General features: G+C 38.4%; 1 protein-coding gene across 2 annotated transcripts; it reads right to left on the bottom strand.

The window, feature by feature from the left end:
* Window positions 1-1,851: 1,851 nt before the first annotated feature.
* On the bottom strand, window positions 1,852-23,560 carry LOC144657574 (uncharacterized). Of its 2 annotated transcripts, XM_078517921.1 has the most exons (11): window positions 23,526-23,560; window positions 21,669-21,800; window positions 21,187-21,569; window positions 20,821-20,983; window positions 20,511-20,717; window positions 18,958-19,881; window positions 6,773-7,003; window positions 4,349-5,692; window positions 3,523-3,681; window positions 3,201-3,294; window positions 1,852-2,659 (listed from the first exon to the last, which is right to left on the bottom strand). In XM_078517921.1, exons 2-11 carry the CDS (start codon window positions 21,766-21,768, stop codon window positions 2,587-2,589), a joined length of 3,678 nt encoding a protein of 1,225 aa, XP_078374047.1. In that variant the 5' UTR covers window positions 21,769-21,800; window positions 23,526-23,560; the 3' UTR covers window positions 1,852-2,586. The 2 variants fall into 2 exon arrangements, with proteins under 2 accessions (XP_078374047.1, XP_078374045.1); XM_078517919.1 differs by lacking the exon at window positions 23,526-23,560 and having other exon boundaries at window positions 21,669-22,441.
* Between the last annotated feature and the right edge of the window lie 894 nt (window positions 23,561-24,454).

Genomic DNA, 24,454 nt, shown 5'->3' with positions numbered 1-24,454 from the left:
GTGGTTCTTGGCTACTGGACACCAATCTTGAAACACTTCGCTCTTCGGAAAAATCCCGCGCCATTGCTTTTCATTGTTATCGAGCCCCTTGATTGTTCAAACGCATATGCTTAGCAAAATTGATAAGGGGTGACAAAAGCTTCTTTACAAACGATTTTAAAAGGCTTAGTCGTAGATGACCGTCAACGTTCAGGATGTAAAATAAACTCAACCTTAAAATATTCTATAATCTTAATTTAGTCCGGTTTGAATTGTTAGCATTATTTTATTATTCGGCAGACTATTAATTTTAAGGTTTATTAATTTATCTTAGAAGTGTAATGTATATAACAATTGCTTGTATATCTGGGATGTCCTGTGTTAAGTGTACGCACCATTTGAAATAAAGTGTCTCAGACCACGGTTTTCGATTCAGATCTTTGACTTGCAACAATGTTGGCTCTTGAAGTTAAAACACGGGCGCCCGTAGAAAAAGGTGGGGACCCACAGAAAAATGTACTTGACTAAGATTTTTCGGGCTTTGGACCTCGCCTTTTTCCGAAAGAGTGGACCCTTAAATCCGTAACAAATTTTATGCCAGTGTCAAAACATTTGGCCCCAGGGGGGGGGGGGGGTACTCCGGCTTGTTAATGACGGGGATGATCGAAGGATTTTTTTGGGTTTGAAATTTTCGATTCCGGGATTTTTTTGGGTTGGAAAATTTGGCAAGTATTTTTTTGTATCTTGATCTAGATAGGGAATTTTTTTGGGTATTAAAAACGAAGTATGTGCCTTGGCGTGGCCTTGGCGATGAATAAACAAAACGAGCGTTCTTTGTGTTATTTTATTGCACCTCCTGGCAATTTAGGGGTAATTTGACAAGCCTGAGAAGGGATTTTTTGGGGGGTTATTTTTGGTTCAGGGATTTTTTTGGGTAATGTCGGAAGACTTAGGGATTTTTTTGGGTCCTGAATTTTGCGTCCATTCGATCATCCCCGTCATTTACAAACCGAAGTACCCCCCCTGGGCATTTGGCATAACATCGGCTGCATAAAATGTACATAAAAAATCAACACTGATGGTAAAAACTATACTTTATGTACCGTTATTATTATGTCCTTGCATACGATTAACATGGATACCATCTACATAGTACCCAATGAAAAGTATTACCTTTTTCATCACATTGGTGTATGTACAACAATAAAATACAGTCAGCATAAACAATCTGGAGAGTTTATATTTGACCTGATTTGGAAAACACTCAAGCATGCTACAAGACCCCTGACCAACACTCCCAATCCCGTGACAAGAATGACCCTTCGCGTGCCGACGCTGCAACTCATGGATGGTGCCTTCTGTTCTAGTAAAGTTAACCCTGCTCAGTGGCTCTGCAAAACAGCTGGCTAACTACAATGAAAACAGTCAGAAACTGACTCTCAGTAACTGAAAGTGTCAACATACCAGCGCGTCTAAGCGCCCTTTTTTAGAATGCCAGGCAGCTAGCCCATCCCCTGGTCACAGTATGAGCCATTGCTTAGCCCCTCAAGTTTGCTCGGGCACAGAGGCTTGAGGGATGGGGCGAACAAGTTGCAGGCACATTAAGCCAAATCATGACAGATATACCTACGGTGTGTAAAATTAACTTTAGTCGTAAATAGATGGATAGTTTATTGAAGCTTTAGAAGTTACAGCTGAGAAGCTGAATTAGATAAAACTTTAAAATGTGAAACGCTAAAACTAGTCCAAAAGATTATCTATGTACATTAAAAACAGGATACTAAAATTCAGTTAATTAGGTAAAAAAACGGGCAAAAAAAATAAAAAAAAGACTATATACAAACCGTACTTTGATTGTTGATTGTAGGTTTCATGGGTTCCCTACATACTAATAGCATGCAAGTGCAAGCCTTTTTTGGTGGGTGTAAGCTTGATTAATATTCATAAATGTGTTTAGTCGCCATCCTGGATACCACAACGAAAACCAGCCACAGAGCCATTGTCTGACGTGATGAGCTCTTTATGCAACATAGAAAAAAGCTTCGTTATTTTATCCCGTGCGGCCGAAAAGTCCTTTTAGAGCTTTATGTATAATAAAGACCATCTTCATTTTGTTCGTAGTCAAAAACCCTTTTTGATGCTTTAAAATGAAGCCCTGTCAGCTTTTGGTCAACAACTTTATAACCTTGAAACATTTTGGCAAGTGCGTTTCCAGATATATTTCCTGTAAGTTTTCTCGACAGTTTGCGAGAACTCATTTATGTAACTAGATCGAGAGAGGCACTAGCAGCGTGGTGTTTCAAAAGAACGACCTGGTCAAGCTCGGCCTCTGGGCATCTTGGTCTAGAATCTTTTGGTAAAAGATAAGCTTGATTAACTGGCGAAAATCGACCCAAAGTCGTCATTAAAAACTATATATATATACAACGCCAATTTCAAGTCACATCGATCCGTAATATCTACAGCACTTACAAGCCTAAGCTAGAGATTCGGCAGTTTATTACTAAACTCGCATTCATTTACTTTAATGCGTTTTGTTGTTTCTTTTTTCATAAAAGGAAAGCTCAATCTTTCACTGAGTAGAAATATAAAAGGTAAAGTGCTGATTCACGCTTCATCTACACCACTTCCTGCGGTTATACTCCTGTGAGGACTAGCACTTGGTCCAGCCTCTAGAAAACTAAAAAAAACAACATATAATCAGTTTCAGAAATATTTTGGCCACTTTTTCCTTCAGGTGATAGGTTTATAATAATAATAATAATAATAATAATAATAATAATAATAATAATAATAATAATAATAATAATAATAATAATAATAATAATAATAAATAATAATAATAATAATAAAAAATAATAATAATAATAATAATAATAATAATATATATATATAATAATAATAATTATCATCATCATTATCATCATCATCATCATTATCATAATCATAATTATAATCATAATAATAATAAACCTACTTATAGTGTCAAAAGGTACCCATAGCAGAAATAATCTACTAATTGGTGCACACTGTAACCGTTCGCTTGAAAGACAAAACGCCATGTCTTTCCACATGGGGACAAGTGTTGCTTGACGACCAAAAACGGGGTAAACCAGCAACACTACATGGGATTTGTTAGCTATACTATTTGGCTTTCTAAATAATTTGTGTTACTGATGATCAATTTAACGAAGTAAGCACAGGTTCCTTCCATCACATACTTCTGGCCAGTAGCAGGCTCTTGCATGTTAAGACTAGTGTTCTTTCCCGCCACGCACACGTGACCTTTCATGAAAATCTGATGATAGTTGATCTCTGAAACAAAAGTTGAATAGGTGATCATCAGTTTAACTGAACATTACTCTTTATTAGATTCCTACTGCAAGTGTTATCGTAAGCTGATTGTATTGTTTGTTTGTTGTTGTTTTTTTCATATTTTTAGTGTTGACCATGAACATCCGTCATGTATTTGCGTATTAAGTATCGAACTTACAGCAATTCTCCAATACTCTTTCAACTTAATGTATGACTATAATTTCTCACCAACACGCCCGTGCTGTTCATGCAAATGTCTCTGTACCAACTCAGCATCCGAAGGATCCATCACAAAGTTGCTGCTGTAATTGCCAACAGTCGAGCCGCTTGCAATTGGTAGAACTGTTGCCGGTAATTCGTTCTTTATGGCCAGTTTACCGATCTCAGCTGGAATAGTGACAATATAGAAATGAAGGCGAAATGAATGATATGAATGAGTCATTGTCACAAACTACTCAGAAAACGCCATACAACAAGGGTCGACAAGAATCGCTCCTATTGATACGTTCGACTGCTCCTTTCTCTACCAAGCTTAACATATACCATCATTTCTTTCCACCAACGAAAATAAATGTTTGGTCCTCTAGGCCTACTCCTTTTTCATGCAAATTTACATGTTAAAATTTAAGAATGTCCTCGTAAAATGTAATGTTAAATGTAAAAGTTAAGTAAATTAAACCTTTATACACGGATCCTGAGTTTCAGACTTCCGGTCCAAATTCAAAGGAAAAGTGAGCGCTCATTAAGTCAGACCATTGTTAAACATCGGAAAACACAATAGTCTGACTTATGAGTGCTCACTTTACTTTTGAATTTGGACTGGACGTCTAAAACTCTGGATCCGTGTATTGAGTCTCCCAGTCAGGGCTTTTCAGATCCAATGTACATATATAATTTATTAGATAATATAAAGCATCATTTGGCTCCCAAGATAAAAATTAAGGTGAGAATGTAACTCGTTGTCTGTAACTTTCAACAATAATCACTTTATTATCAGGAATATACGATATGTAAGTCACGTGACGCAACTTTATAACAACCACCTTTTACAAACCTGCTATTTCCGGATCTGGTGTACAAGCGCCACCTGCAGTTGAGTCGGCAAGGGCCACAAAATCACTGCTCTCAAGAACAAGTGTGTCTGATCCCCATTTGTGAACCAAACGTAGCCTAACGACTGTTCCAGCGTTTGCGGAGCTGCGCACTTTTAGGTGGGATTGATCGATTTCCGCTCGTTCCAAGCCAACCACATCTTCTCCTAATTCGTTCTTCAGATAATTTAAAGCCTTTCTGACGTTCTTCTTCTGTGTTGCATACAGAGTAACGCGCAGATTTCCCGAGTCATCTTGCTCTCTTTGGACTGCAATGGAAAGAGAAGCGATTGGAATTCTGTCGATGGCTTCGCTGCAGGATGCGGGTAGTGTGATCTGTGATTCAAATGCTCCAATGCTGTGAATGTGTCCGTCAATATGAACACGTGCAACTGCTTCAAGTTGTAACTCATCTTTACACTCTTTGCTGATCCAGAACAGCTGAGAGAAGGTTTCTTGTGACTTGTCATACCTCAATCCATCGCTGCCTTGAGTGTTGGATGAATTAGTTGGGTCATTCAGCTCAAATCTCACAAGTTGTGATGGATCAAACTTGGCAAACTCTAACAGACTCAGTGCAACGTTATGGAATTCAATCAGGAAGTTCCCTTCAAAAGCAGTTGGATTTGACATGATGTCTCTAAGGGAGGCCGAAAATACCTCTAATCTCTTGTACATTCTTCGCGCTTCATTGCTTAGAAAGAACCTCTCCAAGAAGTTCAACATTACAAAAATCATAGCGCAACCACCCCAGTAACGTATCTGTGTTTCCGTGGTCCGATTGTCATTATTGTTGAGACATAAATTTTCAAGGATCTTGCACACTTCGCTCACAAGCCTTAAAATACTTTTGGCCTGTGCAGCATCAAGAATATCGGAAGCAATTATGTTGGTTGTTTCTTCTGCCACTCCTCGCAATCCATTTTGGACTTGAGGAATTCTTTCATCTCTGAAGATTTCTTTGACAGCTTGCACAAGTTGAGCAACGATGGTGAGGAAACTTTCTGTAATAGATTCTAAAGGAGAGCAGCACATTTGCTTAAATTTCATAGCAACTTCTTCTGAGAGCCGTCTGTGGAACACAAGAAGACTTGCGTAATTTGTTGTTGGCGTTGCTGATTCAAAATCCTCCCTAGAGGTTGCCATTTCAATGCAACAGTCTCTCAAAACTGAGTTGCAGAGCTCCACAGATTCATGTCCCAAATACTTTAGCATGTTAGGATCCTTGTGCTGCAAACCCAAAATTGTCACCGCCAGTTCTCTCAAATGCCCAATGTGCATCTGTCCTCTCTCTTTAACTCTGTATTCTGAGAGCGGGGAAGAATGGAATGAATACTATTAACAGAGTGAAACAAAGCAATATTCCTAGCCAAGAGACACATTGTAAAGAAAGTGTCTCTTACAAAGCTATCGCACAAAACAAGCTTAGCGAATGCGATTATTTGATTTCAGCATCAAACACGAACCCAGCCCATGAAAAGGACTTCCCGCCCCTTAAGGAGGCTCACAACGGTTTCCAGCACGTTTAAGCCCTTATACTTTGATGGGACAGTACTACGAATCTTTATTAGGGGAGAAGGGATGACGCAGTGGTGAGAGCGCTCGCCTCCCACCAATGTGGCCCGGGTTCGATTCCCGGACCTGGCGTCATATGTGGGTTCAGTTTTCGGTTCTCGTCCTTGCTACGAGGGTATTTCTCCGGGTTCTCCGGTTTTCCTCCCTCCACAAAAAAAATCAACACTTCTAAATTCCAATTTGATCAGGGATCCGAGGGCCCTTGTGAAATAAGGAAGATTTATTTATTTTATTCAATTTTTTCTTTATCAATTGCTGCTGCAATAATTATATCATTATTGTAGCAGCAACTGATAAAGATAAGTAATACTGATCCATCAAAGTATAAGAGCTGGAAACCGTTGCGAGCCTCCTTAATTATCTAACCTTCAACAACTTGATTAAGTTTCGTTTTGATTCAATTTTATACTTGTGTGACCGAAAACATTTCTTATTGTTTTACTCCACAATTTTTTAGTATTCCTCATCCTGAGCTTGTGTGCGCCCTTCTCTTCCCAAAAAATAAATAGGGGCATGTAAAAGCTAGTCAGCCTCGGAAAACACTCCTCTTCAAGACATGATGTCAATAGCGGCTATGCATGGTTGACAACAAATAATAATTGAAACACTCTTTAAAAAGTTTACTCTGTTTAAACACTTAACAAAGACGTTAGCGTGTTTGAAAACACATTTACTATGGTTTTCGTGGTAATTTTTCGTATAGAGCGCGTTTTCAGCGAAAAATTAAATTTTACTGCCAAGATAAAGTGTTCGAAGCCCCACGAAAAGTATTTAACTGTTTTTTGTTTCTCTATATACAAAGGGAAGTTTACCTTCAGGGTCTAGCCCCGTAAGAGCTTCTTTGAGCGCGGCCGGATCCTCTGTGTTTCCCTGCTTCTCCCGCCAACGTAGCAAAATCATTTGAAGTTGTTTCGCCTCACTTTGCCAACACGCAACAACGCGATTCAACGTTACCTCAGACAATGCAAGCTTTTGGGTCACGGGTTTAATGTTGAAAATGACGTTCTCCGCCCCTAAAAGACGTCTTACGTAGCCGCACAGATCTGTAATAGAAATTGTATGTTATTAGGGAAAGCTCATTTAATATGACAAGGGGGGATGAAGATATTGAGGGGGGGGGGGGCTCATTTTTTTAGACACCCGAAGGGGGCCTCTGAAAAAATTGATGGGCTAGGAGGGAGGCTCCGAAAATTTGTATACTTCAAAACCAACAGATGACATCATCATGCAGATCGGATGGTTTTCAACTCAACAGTTAAATGACCTGTGCAACTCAGCTATATCACATGGTTTACAGATATAATAAATGTAGTCTCAGTAATTATTACACTCTTGTAAATCCCAAAAATGCTTTAGAAAATTTTAAAAATTAGAAATGCCCAACCTTTTTTTAATACTCGAAGATTGTTAACTATACATACCAACTGGAATTATTTATTTATTTATTTATTTTGCCACACAAAAAATATAATTATGAAAAAATAGATAATACAAAATCAATATACAAGATAATAATTAATATACAGGACACAATATAATATAAGATTAGAAACAAAATGGCGAGGGAACCTAATAAAAAACCACGGGGCTTGTAAGCTTAGGTTCCCTCACAAGAAAAACAGATGACTAGTTAAGGTACTGAAGTAATGACAAGATTTGATAGAAGACGGAGTTAATAGTTATCAATAATATATGCTTTAAGTTTTCTTTTAAAAGATGCCAGTGATGAAGAGCTTGAAATTTCAGGTGGAAGTGAATTAAAAAAATTAGGACCTTGAAAGAATACGGAGAATTGTCGGAAATTTGTTCTACACTTGGTAGACGAAACGGTAGACGAAATGGCAGACGATTTGTTCTACATAATGGTAGAGTTTGCAGGCCTTGTATTATAACGATGGATTTGATTGTTGATTGTGAATATATTCTCGAATTTTTGAGGGAGAGTAGCGTTTTTAAACGAGAACATAAACTGACCCAAAAGCATTAAATAAATATCGTGAAATTTAAGCAAGTTAAGCTTCTTGAAAATAGCTTCGGTATGGGCTTTATAGTAGGACTTGTTCACCATCCTAATCACACGTTTTTGCAAAATTATAATTCTTTGAAGATTAGTTTTATAAGTTGACCCCCAGACTAAATTACAGTAATTAAGGTATGGAAGTATCATTGCGTTATATAACATGCGAAGAGAAGGAGTTGAGAGATCTAAAAATTATACCGATAGATTTAGGGCCTGTTTACATGGAGGTGGGGGACCCCAGGTAGGTGAGGTAACCCGCCTAGGTGGGGTAACCCGCCTGTCCATATAAACTCTCATTTTTTCTCGATCGCGTTTACATGATAGGTGGGGTAACCCGCCTACCCGGGTTGCCCGGTCTGCTGTGCCGGGTAACCCGCCTATCCGGGGTCGCTTTTTGCCATGTAAACGTTTCAAGGTGGGGTAACCCGGCTACCCGGGGTCGACTCATGGTTAATCTGAAAGTGCGGCAAATGCAAACTACACAAGATATGGTTGCCTTCGGCTTCAGTTACAGCTACAAACCCGGCGAACTTTTCCTATAGCTTCATCTGCCCGATGTCGAACAACAGTGCGAAAGATGCTTTAAGAATTTAAAATATAAAAGCGAAAGTGAAGCATCAAGCGTAAGCCCGATCGAGTCTCACGCTTTGACTATAAACAACAATGACTTCGACAACTGCTTCGACTAGTTATACTTTGCCTAATCAACTAGTAATCAGTCGAAAGCAAAAGATGAGAGAAATACAACCGGTAAATATTAAAGATTGAACAAAACGAAATGCGATATGCGACTTCAATGAAATGTATTTGTTTATGTGAAAAGGTCACCCCGGGACCCCGGGGTGATAAGATTGCATGTAAACGCGAGCTAATTTTCGACTACGGCTGGGCGGGTTACCTCACCTACCCGGGGTCCCCCACCTCCATGTAAACAGGCCCTTAGAGATTTTAATCGCTAAGCTAGATATATGAGACTTCCAAGTTAAGTTGTCATCTAAAACTACCCCAAGAAAGACTGTTTCATTGACCTGTGCAATAGTTGTTTCATTAATAACAACATAAAGTCCGAAGAAGATTGTTTTTGTCGTGGTTTAAATTCCATTAAATTTGTTTTAGTTAAGTTCAAAGAGAGTCTGTTTGCTCTGAACCATTTTGACAGTTTAATTAATTCACCGTTTAGTGTACTAATTAAGAAATCTGGGTCTTTGTGTGAGATGAATAAATTTGTATCATCTGCGAATAGGATTGACTCAAGGTTTGAAGCATTGTTCAAATCATTTATGTATAGGATAAAAAATAGCGGGCCTAAAATTGACCCTTGCGGAACCCCACAGCGGATCTTATGGGGGGTTGATCTCAATCCATTATATTCGACAAATTGAGATCTTTCATTGAAGTAACTTTTCACTCATTCTAGCGCCAGTCCGCGAATACCGTAGTGATAAAGTTTGTCAAAGAGAATTTCGTGATTCACAGTGTCGAAGGCCTTAGAAAGATCTAAAAAAACACCAACAGCATGCTCTTTACGATCCAAAGCGGACGAAATTTTGACATATAAGTCGATAAGTGCATGAGTGGTAGAATGATTTTTTCTAAACCCATATTGGTTATTACAAAGAATGTTAAAATCACTTAGATAACTTAAAATGCGATTATACAAAATGCGCTCTAGGAATTTTGAGAAACAAGGGAGGATGGAAACAGGTCTATAGTTATAAAAAATATGTCACCAAGGGTGACATGAGTCTAATGCCGTATGGCATAGTGATACAGATTGCGCGGTTTTCGTAAGCCGGTTAAAATTGGTTAGAGGTTTGTGTTCGGGAGTTTAATTTAAAATGCTTATAGCAAGCTAGGGGCATCGTGGATGATTATGGATGAAAACGAAACAGTCATAAATGTTATATGCTTCACAAAATTTAAAGTATGAACAGGAGTTAATGTTACTTCTTCCGTATTGTCCGTAAAAGCAGAAACGATTAAACATTTGGACAAGATTGCGTGACGATTTACAAAAAGCATGTTCATTACAACAAGGGTTGAAGAACTTCACATCGTTTTCTTTCAGATTTTTCACCATTTTGATGATGACTCTTGAAACAGATTTTGCAACAAAAGCACTTGAAATAGTGACTGTTACTCCATTGTACTGTAAGCACTTAGTGACAGATTTTCCTAAAAACGGGTGTAAATGCTCACGTCAATATAATGATGACCTTTTGAACGCTGGAAACTAGGCAATTATTATCGAGCTACCATACACAGGAGCGAAGACTGTTTATCATGATGTACAAATTTCGCGAATCATCACTTCCATATCAATGTAACCATCATTTTATGATTTTTCTAGCTGTAAGAAGAACTTAAGATCTCTGAGAGTCGTAAAAGCATGAAATTCGATTTCAGTGTATGGCAAAGGCCGGGACAGTGTAATACTGCAAAGCGGCCAAACAAACGCATTTTGATTTAGTCGCGTAACTTGATTTACATTTATCCATGTACATCTTTTATTTTTGAAGGTTTTTGTTTGCACTGTAAAGAAAAAATTGGTCAAAATTCGAATGACTTAAATACAAAATACGAGGTAAAGTTTTCTATTTTTTAAAACAAAATAAATATTTGGTCGCATTGTGTAAATAAACGCGAGTCGCCGTCGAAATATTTTTTTCTCAAAGACGTCTTGCTTTTTAAGCAAGACGAAAACACAAGTGCTTAACTGAACTGAAAACGAAGATTTATTTTCACAAAAAGCTTACAAATGTCTTAACTTTTTTTTTTTTTTATTTTTTTTTTTTAAATATTTTAATTTCTTGCCATACAAACATACAGTACAAAAATACAAAGAAAAAAAGAAACACTACTTACAATTTAAACATTACTTACAGTCCTAACGCTACTTACTTACACTAATACAATACTTACTTACACTACAACAATAAATTATTACAAGCTTAACATTACTTACTACAAACAAGCGCACGTTAAAAAATAAACAAGGTATATTATGCTATGGAGAGCAGAAGAAAAAAGAGACATGCAAAGCAAACACCAGCTTTCTAAACAAAAGGTCAAAAAGCAGGTTTCGAAAAATTAGAGTGACCTAAAATATTTTCGGTTGAGTTTTTTTAAAAGGTAGAGTGGAAAAAGGAAATAGTCTAACTTAATACAGGAATAAAGATATTCCATTTTCTGTAATGTTGAGCAAGTGTACCTTTTTTCCTGGCAATGTAAAATTCTAATTTAAGAGTAGCTCTTAATTTAGCCTTAAAAACTGGTAAAGAGGGTTTAATCTTATCAAGCTTACACCTATAAATAAAATATTTTCCAAGAAGAAGAATATGGTTAACTACCATAAAGTCTGTATCGATATCAAACTTACCAAACAAAACATCGGTAAGAGAAAAATTTAAAACTTCATTCTTATGGATGGCCAACCACGACAATACCTCTTTCAGAATACCTCGCTTGCTTTACAAAGAAACAATAAATGCTCGAGGGATTCATCTTCAGAGTAACAGAAAGCACATAATGGCGAGTCTACAATCTTAAATTTATAAAGTCTGTCATTTGTATACACAATATGGTTTAGTAATTTGTACTGAAAAGCTCTTAACTCTAAACGCTAGAGAATAGATTTTCTTCCAATCGACGGAGAGATTTGGATAGTCATTTTTAAATTTCTTTTGGGCAGTAGGAGGAATTACTTTACGAGAAAGAAACTCTTCATAAACTATTTTGGAGGGAATGTTAGAAATATCCAACATTTCCCCCTTTATTGGCACTTCAAAAGAATTTGCAGGGCAGGAGTATGGTTCACGGTATATACTCTCACCTTTGATAATGGAGCGCCATTCCTTTGGAATGGCACTGACTACTCCCATTAAAAGGAAAAATTGACTAGGTGATAGTTTTGACCTGAGAACTTTATCACTTTCCAGAAACGTATTGTCTTTAGAGACTAAATCTCCGATTTTGCTTATCCCACAGTTTATGCGGAAAAAGGCATGATATAAAGATTTACCTTCACATAGAATGTTTTTATTATTCCACAAGTATTGGTTCATAACATCCCCGTACGAAACCACTTCTTTACTTGAAAGAGTTGACCACGCAGCAAGACAATCTTTGTAAAACTCGGGTAAAAAAATGGGCAATTTTGGGCAATCAAAATGACACTGCAAAATGAACTTTCCGCCTAGTTTTTTCAAATAGTGGTTTAAGAAGATCTTCCAGGGACTAACATAGTCCTCAATATACTTCTTCACGCACATTATTCTTTGCGCTAGAACCATAGATTCTATATCCAGCATCTTAAGCCCTCCATTTTCAATGCAATTAATCAAAGCTAACCGTTTAACCTTATCCTTTCCTTTCCAAATAAAGCTGTAAAGTTCTTTATTGACTGCCTGTATGAGATCTTTAGACACATGAATAAGCGACGCTTTCGACATAAATTTCGGAATAGCAAAAGATTTAACGATTTGTATCTTTCCTATAAGTGTGAGTCCCCTCCATTTCCACATGCCTAATGTTTTTTTAATAGACTTTATAATTGCCTCGAAATTATCCTTTTTCCTAGAAAGTTGATCATAATCAAAGTGTACGCCTAAAATCTTAATTGAGCGTTTAAATTCATAGGAAGGTGATTTAGACAAATTTTGGACCCCTAAGCAAAAAAATTCTGTTTTTTCCTCATTTAATTTTAAACCTGAGAATCTCGAAAACAGATCTAAATTAACAATCAGGTTCTCATACGAAGACTTATTCCTCAAAAAACATGTCATGTCATCCGCGAAAAGAGAGATTTTCACAACTTCATCCTCAATTTTGATCCCTTGAATCTTGTCATTTTGTCGAATACTGCAAGCTAGAACTTCTAAACTAAGAATGAACAAGAGAGGGGATAACGGATCCCCTTGTCTCACACCACGGTCAACATTAAAGTAACTTGTCGCAAATCCATTATTTATTACGCAACTAGACACGTTTGAGTAAAAGGTGCGAATCCACTGAATAAAAGATGGTCCGAAATTGAATGTGCGAAGGACCTTCAATAAGAATCTATGGTCCAAAGAATCGAACGCTTTCTCAAAATCAATTGTTACAAGGATACCCGACTGATCACTACATTTTGTATATTCTAATACATCATCAATGGTCCTGACGGCGTCAAATATTGATCTTCCTTTCACATAAGCGTTTTGGTTGTAATGAATCAAGTCAGGAAGTATATTCTCTAATCGTTTAGCTAGCGCTTTGGAGGCTATTTTGGTGTCCACATTAATTAAGGAAATCGGTCTCCAATTTTTGATCAGCCTTTTATCTTTTCCTTTCTTTTCTAATAAAGTGATCACCGCTTGTTTCTGAGAGTTAGATAACTCTCCGTGATTATGTGCATAATTGAGACAAGCTACCAAATGTTTTCCAAGAATAGGCCAAAAGGCTAAGTAAAATTCCGTTGTAAGGCCGTCGTTACCAGGTGTTTTGTTCTTTTGAAAACCATTCAAGATGTTGAAACATTCACCGATAGTCAATTCTACCTCACACTTCTCTTTCTGTATTTCAGACAGTGTGGGTAAGGATACGCTGTTAAGAAATGCGTCTAATGAGGCTTCACTTTCTCCAGTAGAGTTCACTTGGTAAAGATTTGAGTAGAAACTTCTAAGTTCGGCCATTATTTCTTTGGGATTCGTTGTCAGAGATTGATCCTCCTTAAGAATCTTTCGGATTGTGCTCTTTTTACCCCTAGAGCTCTCCAAGTTCAAAAAATACTTGTTGCTTTTCTCTCCTTGCTCGTACCATCTTGCCCTTGAACGGATTATAGCGCCTTGTGCAATGTATTCATATTGAAGGTCATACTCGGTTTTCAAAATCTCTAGCCTATTCAGATTATCCGTAGATGGATCCTGGTCACAAAGCTCTTGAAGGATTGTCAATTTTTCCTCTAGAGATGTCAATTTCGCCTTCCTTTCCCTCGCTTTGCGTTTACTGTATGAAATTGTCTCCTGTCTAATTTTAAATTTAATGAGATCCCAAAGCAATCTGGGATCTTGTATATCCCTAAATTCGTCAACCCAAACCTGGTATCTATCGTTTATTAGAGCTACATAGTCATTGTCATCTAATAAACTTGCATTGAACTTCCAGAAGGAAGGACCGTGTGATTTTTCTTCTATTCCATTAACTGACAACAGAATGGCTGAGTGATCAGACTTTATGGAAGGAATAATGCTCACCTGATCGATCTCCTCCTGCAAGGCATTATCGGTTAACCAAAAATCAAGCCTCCTTTGGATCACAGGAGTTTTCTGTGTCCAAGTAAAACGTCTTATTCCTGGGTTCCTAAGTCGCCAAATGTCTACTAGATCGTACAGTAAGCAAATATTCTCAATCTGCTTAGCTGATTCCTTTAATTTTGGTTTGCCCCCACAACCATCAAGGTTGGGGTCTAAAATAACATTAAAATCTCCCCCAATGATTATTCTACAGTCGTCATCTATATCAATGTTATCCAATTCCTCCTTGATTTTGTCGAAAAAGTGAGTTTGCTCACTCGTTTTGTTTGGAGCATAGATGTTTACTAATAAAAACTTTTGATCTTGCACCAGCGCCTCGAGAAAAATAAAACGACCCTCTTTGTCCTGCCGCATGGACTTGATTTGGAATTCCAAATTATTTTTAATTAGAACAAGCACGCCTCTGCTATGTACAGAACCATGCGAGAAATACATCTCACCCTTCCACTGCTTTTTCCAAACATTTTCAACTTCCTTAGTACTATAGGTTTCCTGAATAAAGCAAATGTCGACTTGTTGTCTCATTACCCATCCAAATACTGCTTTCCGTTTTTCAAAAGAACGAATCCCACGAGCATTTAAGGATAATAGTTTAAATGCAAAGTTGCTTGCTGTCATGATTTTACCACAACTTTTAGAATTTGTAAAAGGCCACCAATGCAGCTGTCAATGGAATAACAAAAAGCGTTACCTGAATTCATTTCCATACAAAAGTTGTGAAGAAAAATATTGCGTAAAGCAGGCGTTTGTTTGCGGAAAAAAAAAATTAACACTCTCCCTTATTGCATTTGCAATTAACACCCTACAAGACACTAACGAATAACGAAAACGACAGAACATAAAAGGTGACCAGAAACACTGTTGTGCCACCGTAGAACGACTCGAGGAAATTGATTGAAACAAAAAACAACATAAAAATAAACACAAACTAAATACGAAAACTAAGCGGAGAGGGGAAATGATGATTACAACGGTTATTTTGTTCCCCATAACTTCGTCTATTAAATCATAATAAGGAGAAAGCAAGGCCATTTACGACTGAGGCAAGCTTATCTAGTTACAAATTCGCGTTCAATATAAGTTCAAGCTGTGCCTAAATATAGGCATCAAACAATCCAAACAAAAAAGTAAACGTCAATAATTAAAGTGGGTTTAAGTGTCCATCGATATACAATTTATCAGGTTCAGCGCGGCTGAAATACGCGATCTTACCCGCTTTTCGTGCATCGACCAGCTTCTTCGACTGGAGCTTCCTTCGGTTAACTATTTCTTTTGGCAGGTCTGCAGCGATCCTATACCCGGAATCTTTCAACGACTTTCCTTTTGAGAAAACTGCTTCTCTGTCGCTATATCTAAGAAACCGAGCGATTATTGCTCTAGGGCTTCCATCATCATGAGGCTTTCCGATCCTGTGGACCCTTTGAAATTCGATACCCATTGTTTGGACACCACATTGCTGTTCCAGGAAAGAATTAAGCACCATGCGACAGTCTCCGCCTTCTTCTTCCTCGCTAATGCCGTAGAAACGCAAATTTTCTCGCCTTTGATACACTTCAGCATACAACAGTTTGTTTTCCAATTCTTTGTACCTGTTCTCACAGAACTCGCTCGCCTTTTCTCGGGCCGCTGTCGCTTCGTTGACTTGCGTATTGAATTCCTGGAGGCCATCTTGTAACTCTTGTACGGCCGTCCTCGTGGTCGAATGAGCATTTTCTAATTTTTCCACTCTGCCTTCTAATGAGTTGAATTTGGTCTCCAGGTTGGACACCTTAGTGTTTATCTCCTCAAGTTTATTGTCCATGATCTCTAATCTTTTTAAGATAAGATCTAATTTCGTCTCCAAGGCGTCCGCCGACATTTCGAAGACCTCAGTAGATCGCTCGGGCGAGGTACCCGAGTTAAACTCTCTTGCTCGTTTTTCCACGGGCGATGCACCAGACGCGCTCGAATTACTGCTTTCTCTAGTTCGCTTGGGATTCATAAGAGTTTAAGGCCTAAAAACATCATTAATTGACGAAGTTACGCGGAGCAGTTTGAAACACGTCTACAGCCTCCGCATGCCTCGACCCAGTCCCTAAATGTCTTAACTGGAAAATTATTACGTCCTGTTCAAGTGTTGAATAATCGTGACTTGAGAAAGAACTTTTAATTATGCGTGGGAACACGTGTCGCTGATTGGCTGTTTTTAATTGAAACTAATCGTGCGTGTCCGTACGGAGTCCGTTCTTGCAGCTGATCATTGTTTTCTACATTACAGCGAACGATTATCGATCCCGAACCATTCCCTTGGGATTGCTAACAGCTTTTTTCATATAACAAAGAGTCTAATGCGCATGCGCAAAGCGCACGCAAGCATTAGACTCAAAAAATAGCTTTGTCACCAGTTTTGAAAATGGGTACCACACGAGCGATTTTCATTTGGTCTGGAACAATGCCATGCATAATAGACAAGTTAACAATGTGCGCAAGAGTGGAGAACAAATAATGTTTATAGACTGCTTTATAATAGACATAGGAATGTTGTCACAGCCAGCAGCTCTACCTGATTGAAATTGGTTTGCAATAGCAATAATTTCTTCTTCCGTTGTCAAGTTTAAAAAAATCGATTGATTGAAAGTTCCAGATAAAAAATGTTTGTGGGATATGCTGGATTGTATTCCCTTGGCCAGGTTTGTCCCGATGTTGGAAAAATATTGACAAAATTTGTTTGCAATTGCTGCTGGATCAGTTATTTCCAGATCATCTGCTTTAAATGATTGGTTGGATTTTAGTTTTGGTTTCCTTTTGTATATGAGCTCGTTTAGCAACCTCCATGTAGCTCTCATGTTGGTTTTGGACTCATTTAATTTTTTATCATAATATAGTCATAATAATTATATGCAATGAAATCAAAAAATCAGGAAGACAGCCAAAATGTTAATCTTAAATGGGAAAAATATACTGAGAGTTTATAGATTTCTTAATAGGTAACTCCTTTGTAGCCAAATAATTATTCTTTAAAACAAAGTATATAAATTAAGCCATATAATTTGTAAGTAATGGTTATTGTAAGTTATTTACTCCTGCGTTAATTGTGTTATTATCAGCAGCACAAAACGAAATCGTATAGAAGTGGAAGTGATTGTAGATGTAATTGTAGTCGTGTTGTAAATGATGTAAGTAGCGACTTTAGTATTGTAATGTAAGTAAGGTAACTGTATTGTAGTGCAAGTAGCTGTGTTGTATAACATTTGTATTATAAGTAGTGTGTGTAATGAACTGTATTTAGCCTCAGTGTTGTAAGTAGGGTTGGCAAATTCATTACAAAAAAACACATTGTTTCAACAAGATTTCAAAATCTGCTAACGGGAACTTTAAAAATCGATTACTCTGTAACAGGAAATTTTACTGTTTGTTTCTCACTAGATGTCAGATCGATTGTATAAACTAACTACTTTGCAGCTTTAATAAATCTATCAATCAAGTATTGGTAGTTCTCAGTTCTCAGTGACCCCTTGATGGGGTCACTGAGAACTGTAAAGCAACGGAGTAGAGGTAGGCACTCTGCGACAATAAACCAATAAATACTCAAGAACTTAACAGGGACCTCATCACAACTGGATCTCAAGTCTGTCATAGTATAAACCATTGAAGACAATAACGGTAAACGTATTTGTACAGTCTAGCGATCTTTTATCAGGGGAGCAAAGGATCTCAGGAGAGGGGGTGGCTCTGATATTTTTTCGACTACCAAAGGGACTCCTAAAAAATTGAAGCGCTAGCGAGGGGGTATGCTAAAATTTCAAGCTTCGAGTTTCAATATCTTCACCCCCCCCCTCTAGCCTGAATTTCAGACATCCCTCTGTGCTCGCCTGCTTGCCAGAAGGGACGTCTGAACACATTTGAGCCTAATGCCGTCCGGTGACGTCACTACACTTTGGTTTTAATTCATGCGGAAAAGTTTCTGTCGAGGCCATGAAATTGTGAAAGAAAAATCGCTTCAATAAAGGATTACAGGGTATAAAATTGTTTTAATAGTAAACTATTGAAAACTTGAGACAAATGAATGAGATTTTAATCGACTGCAGGCTATATTCTTTTACGGAACCGATTTAATCTGAACTGATTTGCTTTAAGCTTGTATCTAGCGATCAAAATATAATATGTTACGCAGCGAACAAATACAACACACTCGTGAGTACTTAAATGAATCAATTTAGACGGTTACTGAGGCATCAAGAAACGGAATTCAATACAAAAATATCCTACTTGACTGTGGGCACTGAGTTCAGAAATCACTAACTCAAGGTAAATGACTAATAAATTCATTTCTGGGAAGGTGAACTCCTTCGAACTCTTTCCAAACGTTTTCAAATTACAACTCGCGCGGTAAAATTCAGTCATAATTTCACATAATTATGCAAATAATTTTTAAATCAACCAATCAAAATCACAACCCGGTTTTCGGGTAGTGACGTCACCGGACGGCATTAGGCTCAAATGTGTTCAGACGTCCCTTCTGGCAAGCAGGCGAGCACAGAGGGATGTCTGAAATTCAGGCTACCCCCCTTCCCCTTGTTATACTAAATGAACTTTCCCTTAAAAATAAATACATTTTTTTTCGATCGTGTCTTGAAAATGTTTTTTACAACTTCCTGAATAAGCGAGGTTTTTGGCAGATTCCAATTAGTATAAAGCTTACCCCGTTGGCAGAAATGATCCTCTAGTACATGTCCATGTTGGCCTTTAACAACGATCTTTCCACACATGATTTTGACCTCGCCAGTAGAGCCTTGCAATGGCAGCTTGATAACATGTCCGGTACTCCACCAAACGGAAGAGTCCACGGCAAATGTGATGCATTCTTGCTGGTTGTTGGCCGGTTTGTAGTCCTCTCCAAGTTGAATTGAGACTGTTAGGGTTTCCTTGTTGTAGACATAATTGATTTCCTCTCCAACGTTGGAGTCAAGTTCTTCAAATCCATTCTTTTTGAGCTGCATCAAAGCGCAATCATCGTGTTCTCTGTAAAACTGCTCCTGGTAGATGTCTTGGCTCATGAACACGAGAGCGAGCTCGTCGTAAGGTAAATGTTGTTGATTGCTTTTGAAAAGCACCGACAACATGTATTTGAAGGACATCAAGTTTAACCGCGTTACAATTTCTTTTGTTTGAACCCAGGTTAATCTCAACAGCACAGCAATTAGTGAAAAGTGATTAATTTCCGCTTTTATTTCTCCTTTTTTCGAATCGAACTTGGAATTATGAGTGATATCCTCCCAAGAATATTTTCCTTCACTGGTTCGTGTGCCATGTAAAACGATTGCGGTTTCAGCGGATTTTGATTTCTTGCTATCTAATGCAATTGTCAACTCGACATTTTCTTTGAATTTCTGGCCATTTGGTTGGCAGTTGACTACGGATGCACCAAATATGACATCGTTTTCGAGTCCACGTTGGACTAAAGGACCACAGTATTTGTAAGGTTCTTCTAATGTCAGTTTGATGGTCACGGAATCATCTAAAGCACCAGGAGGGCATGTGAGGTTGACGCCATACACACTCACTGATCCGCCTTCACTGGTTACAACATCGGAAGATGAACGATTCACCGTCAATGGCAAAGAACCTGAATAAAGAAAATGTAAGGGTCAGAAAGTCTCAGTAGAAGCATGGATATTTTTTCATGTGAAGGTCATTCGCTTTTGCAGTGCTTGATAGCATAAAAAACCCAGGCACGAGAATAGTAGATCTCCGTCTAAGTGTAAACCCGGCCGTCTAAGGATAATCCAAGAGACATACCTCGGGAGATTCCAAACAGGGGACACGAAAAGACCTTAAAGCTACTGGCCAAGAATGAGCGCCCAGATGTAAGATGCACAAGAGCTATCAAGTGCAATTCCAGAACTATAAAAGACATTGCCTTCTCCAGACCTACGTAACACTACATTTTATTTTTACTACTTCGAATTCACCAAATTAAATGAACTAACTCAGGATGTGATATGGAAGCCATGAAGAATGGAGGTACGAGAGGAGGTGCAAGAAGTTTCAGGGGCAGCTTAGAGTTTTGTGAGAAGAAGCTTTATGTTTAATTTAGTTTATCTTCTGTTATACTAGTTTATCCTAATTTCTATCCGGTATCGTGTCACTCACCTGGGTGCGTAGGTTTGAATTCTAAAACATTGTTAGGGAAGTCTGAAAATTACTTAATATCAATGGCCACTCGATTACGACTATCAAAAAACGTTCACTTACGTTTTCCTGGAATCTTAGCGCTCGTGAGGACAAACTCGTATGGATAAAGAACTGCAGCAGTTCCATTGACAAATTGAAGGTAAGCCTTGAGCTGAAATCGATTGTATTCTAGTCCATGTACTTTCTCCAGTTTGTAAATTTTTTTGCCATCCGATGTCGTGTACACGGAATCAAGATCAAATTTGCAAATGTACGTTGGATTGCTACCTAAAAAAAGGAAGTGATATTACGTTTACGTGTTATAGACTTCTAACCTAGTTGTAAAACTTCACATTTAAATGGCATAATCAGGAGGGAGAATTGCCCTTACCAGGATCGTTAGCTGGTGTGATATCTAGCTGGGTAATTCTTGTGGGTCCAACTCCGTATGAATTTGCATCTTTGGTAGTTAGCTTCTTTTCAGCCTCGATTTCACGCATTACGTACACTTCTAGGTGATTTAATGGAAGCTCAGTTTCTATTTGCATCACAACCTAAGAACAAAAACGCAATAACGAGCGAATATTTTGACCGTTTCTGAAAGACTATTTTTGGCGATTAAGTCGTTGGTCACCTTCTTTGCGATCAGTCAATTGATTAACCCTAAACTAACTGAGTAAAATCTTGGATGGATAAAACCCAAGCAAATGTGAGACAGATCATATAAAATCGATTGAACAGTACTATCATGTGGTACCTTTCCGCATAAAATTCTTTGTTCTGATCTCCCTCTGGGCCCACCCTTTATTGGCACCTTGCTGTACTCTTGTTTAGGATTAAGGATCATGATTCGCGCTCCATTGCAGTGCGCCGAAGTCAACTGATGCCAACCTTGTTCCAAGGGTCTCTCTCTCCCCGTCCCCAAGAGTGGGGAGAGAGAGACCCTGGGATCGAGGTTGAACTGATGCCCGTCTGTTGCACATCCGACAGCTGGACTACCGTCGCTGTCCGGAGGGTAACGGCCAGCGAAAGGAGAGGTGGATTGAGCAATCTCGTTTTCGCCGGTTGTGAGGTTTTCCAGGAAGCTGGGCGAGAAATCCGTTTCCATAGCAACCAAGCTAGTCTCATCGCAGCTAGAATCTACCATAAATAATACAATAGTTAATATTTAAGATTTAACAACACAGCCTTAGTGTATTGCTGAACCATTAAATCAAGTATTTTTCTTACAATTCTAACCTAAAGGGTAATTGCCAGGGGAAGGGGAGGTGGATTGAGCAATCTCGTGTTCGCCGGTTGTGAGGTTTTCCAGGAAGCTGGGCGAGAAATCCGTTTCCATAGCAACCAAGCCAGTCCCATCGCAGCTAGAATCTACCATAAACAAAATAATAGATTTAACAACACAGCCTCAGTGTATTGCTGAACCAAATCTAATACTTGTCTTGCTATTCTTTAAGGTCACGCTATGTTTGGTGATTATTGAGCATCTTCTTCCATCGTAAAAGATAACTTTAAGATACTCATTTAGTAGCCGATGAAATCTCGGCTTCGAGCAAGTAGTGATTTCTGAACTATTGGCCTGTTAAACTAAAGCAACAGAAAAGGGATTTCTCGGTCGGCCCATCAGGAATTGATTCGATGGACTGTACTCAATTCGAAATGCCTTAAAAAGTAATACCCAGTTCTTAATATTGGTACTCTATATTGACTTTGATCATTTGTTTTTTTTTCCTTGGTGTTTTTTTACTATTGTTTAGAGATTTCTAAAAAAAAAATTTAAGACCCATTCCGTGTAAAAACCGACCCGTGTAAAAACTCAGCCTGTTTGAGGTTATTCCACTGAAATAGAACCTGCACTGAAATTTTTGTCAAACTTTGCCTATTGACTGTTTATGCAGTTACAGGAATTTAAATATTGAAATTAAAATGGGAGGTGCCCATGCTCGTTTAGGAGCAACAGTACCTCGTTTATACCTAATAAATCCTTATAATATCACCATGATTATAGTCACGATTGCAACAGCACATGATTACAGTCATGATTGCTGGCTAAATTCACGTTTCCGACGATTGTTCCTTATTCTTCACTGAGAATTGGTCCATATTTATTCTACAGAAAGAAAGTTACTACTCAATTCAAAACAGCAGAAAAAAATGACCGCTCGCCGTACTCGTTTAGGAGAAAATTACGATTAACCTCCCTGGCGAGGTCCAACCGTAAAGAAAAAGCCGCCATTTTTTAGTGCGCGCGGGCTAATCAAGCCTGAAATTACGCGCAGTGGGGATGCGCAATGCAATACTGGGGAATGACCTTAACACCGTATATAATTAGTTATAATTTTTTTCGTACATCTCCCCATCGATGTCACACGCGCCTCCCTAAGTTTTGCTAAATTTCCTTGAAAGAAAGTAGTTATAAGCGTTTGTGTTTAACATTTCTCCATTTTTGAAGGATTCAATTAATACAGTTATAGTTAGAAGACGTGAGAATGGCCTTGTGCAGTTGATCTTAGAACGTAAGATCTTAGATCGTGATCATTTTGTTCGAGGGAATACGGAGGTAATATTTCAGAAAGGTTAAATTGGGATTTGGAAATAGGATGATCAGTATACAACCTTGTTGATCGTCAAATTTAAATCGGGTTAATCGGATTATAAATAAGGGGCCCCATGACTTTCATATTTACCCTTTATTCTCTTATCAATTTATTTCATTCCTCGACTGTTGTGGTCGCCCTGTGAAGATGCGCACGAGATTTGTTTAAAGGTTGTCTCTAGCACGCGCGCGCGCGAGAACCTCAATAAAAATGAAAGTCAGAGTTGAGGCAAAGCGACTGGCAGGTCCCAAGCTGAAATATTAGACAAATCTTCTGCCTCTTCCCTTATTTATTACCGCCGCAAAGCTTGACACTGCGGACCTGTGCGTCGGCTGCGCTGTGTCCGTTGGAGCTGAAATGCTCTGCGACGGGGAGACCAGGCAAACTCTTGGTAATGCTTCAAAGATGTTCGCCAAAACGTTCCCTTAGAGTTCACCCAGTTTTCGACGATGAAAATGGCCGATTATCCAGGGTCTGGATAATCGGGCCCCCCACTTACCTGAAGGTCTGGATCCGTCGCTGACTGCTGCAATATTTTCCATGATTTCATTAACTTTTTCCTCTGCATCCGGCCAAGACGGGACGTGGCCATACAATGGTCTACTGGATTGGTTAGACATGCTTGTTTGCACTGTTATTACAGCAATGAAAGAGAAAAAAAAGGAAATAAGGAATCGCTTAAATGTGAACAGGGTGTTGATATTAATTTTGGATAAATGAAGAATTAAAAGGGACTTTGCCCGAACGCTTTTAAAAAATAAGAATTGTGGACTTCTAATTGATAGGCCAACATGGATAATCATTAAGCTACACAAGTAGGTACAGTTTGGGCAAATTTTAAACCTTTCTTTTTTCAGCTACATTGGCGTAATTAATAGAGCCAACTACGATTTGTGCTCTTGTGCGAGGTATTACAGTGTCCCTCTCAACTCAGGATTGTACTCCTAGATGATCCTCACATTACAGAAATTGGATTTTAGCGCCTACCGGATGAAGAGGGGAATCGGAGTAAGTAAAAAGTGTAGGGTCTGGGTCCACTCCTTGGCGTGCTATCATCGTAACAACGCAATTAAAAGACAGCAGACATGATTCATGTCCGCTGTCTTTCGGATAATTTGTACACTTACGATTCCAGAGTTGCCAGACTCGCTTTATCGGCGGTGGAAGCCCGGGGTATAATCCCATAGATGTCACGTCAACAGAATGACACTTTTGTAATGGAAATCTTTTGTTTGGATGACGTTGCAATCCATTCATCGCTGTATTGAGTCAAAAATAACATATTTCACTGTACAATAATAAATTATGCGTGAGCAATCTAAATGTTATACTAAATAACTGTCATCAATTGATCCTTCTTTCTTCCCTCCTTCCCTCCCTCTATCCCTCCCTCTATCCCTCCCCTCTTTGTTCCTACCATCCTTCCTT

The sequence above is a fragment of the Oculina patagonica genome, chromosome 6 (assembly GCF_052425735.1).
Source record: "Oculina patagonica isolate OP01 chromosome 6, crgOcupat, whole genome shotgun sequence".
Taxonomy (NCBI): domain Eukaryota; kingdom Metazoa; phylum Cnidaria; class Anthozoa; order Scleractinia; family Oculinidae; genus Oculina; species Oculina patagonica.
This window is presented reverse-complemented; position numbering and strand designations above follow the sequence as displayed.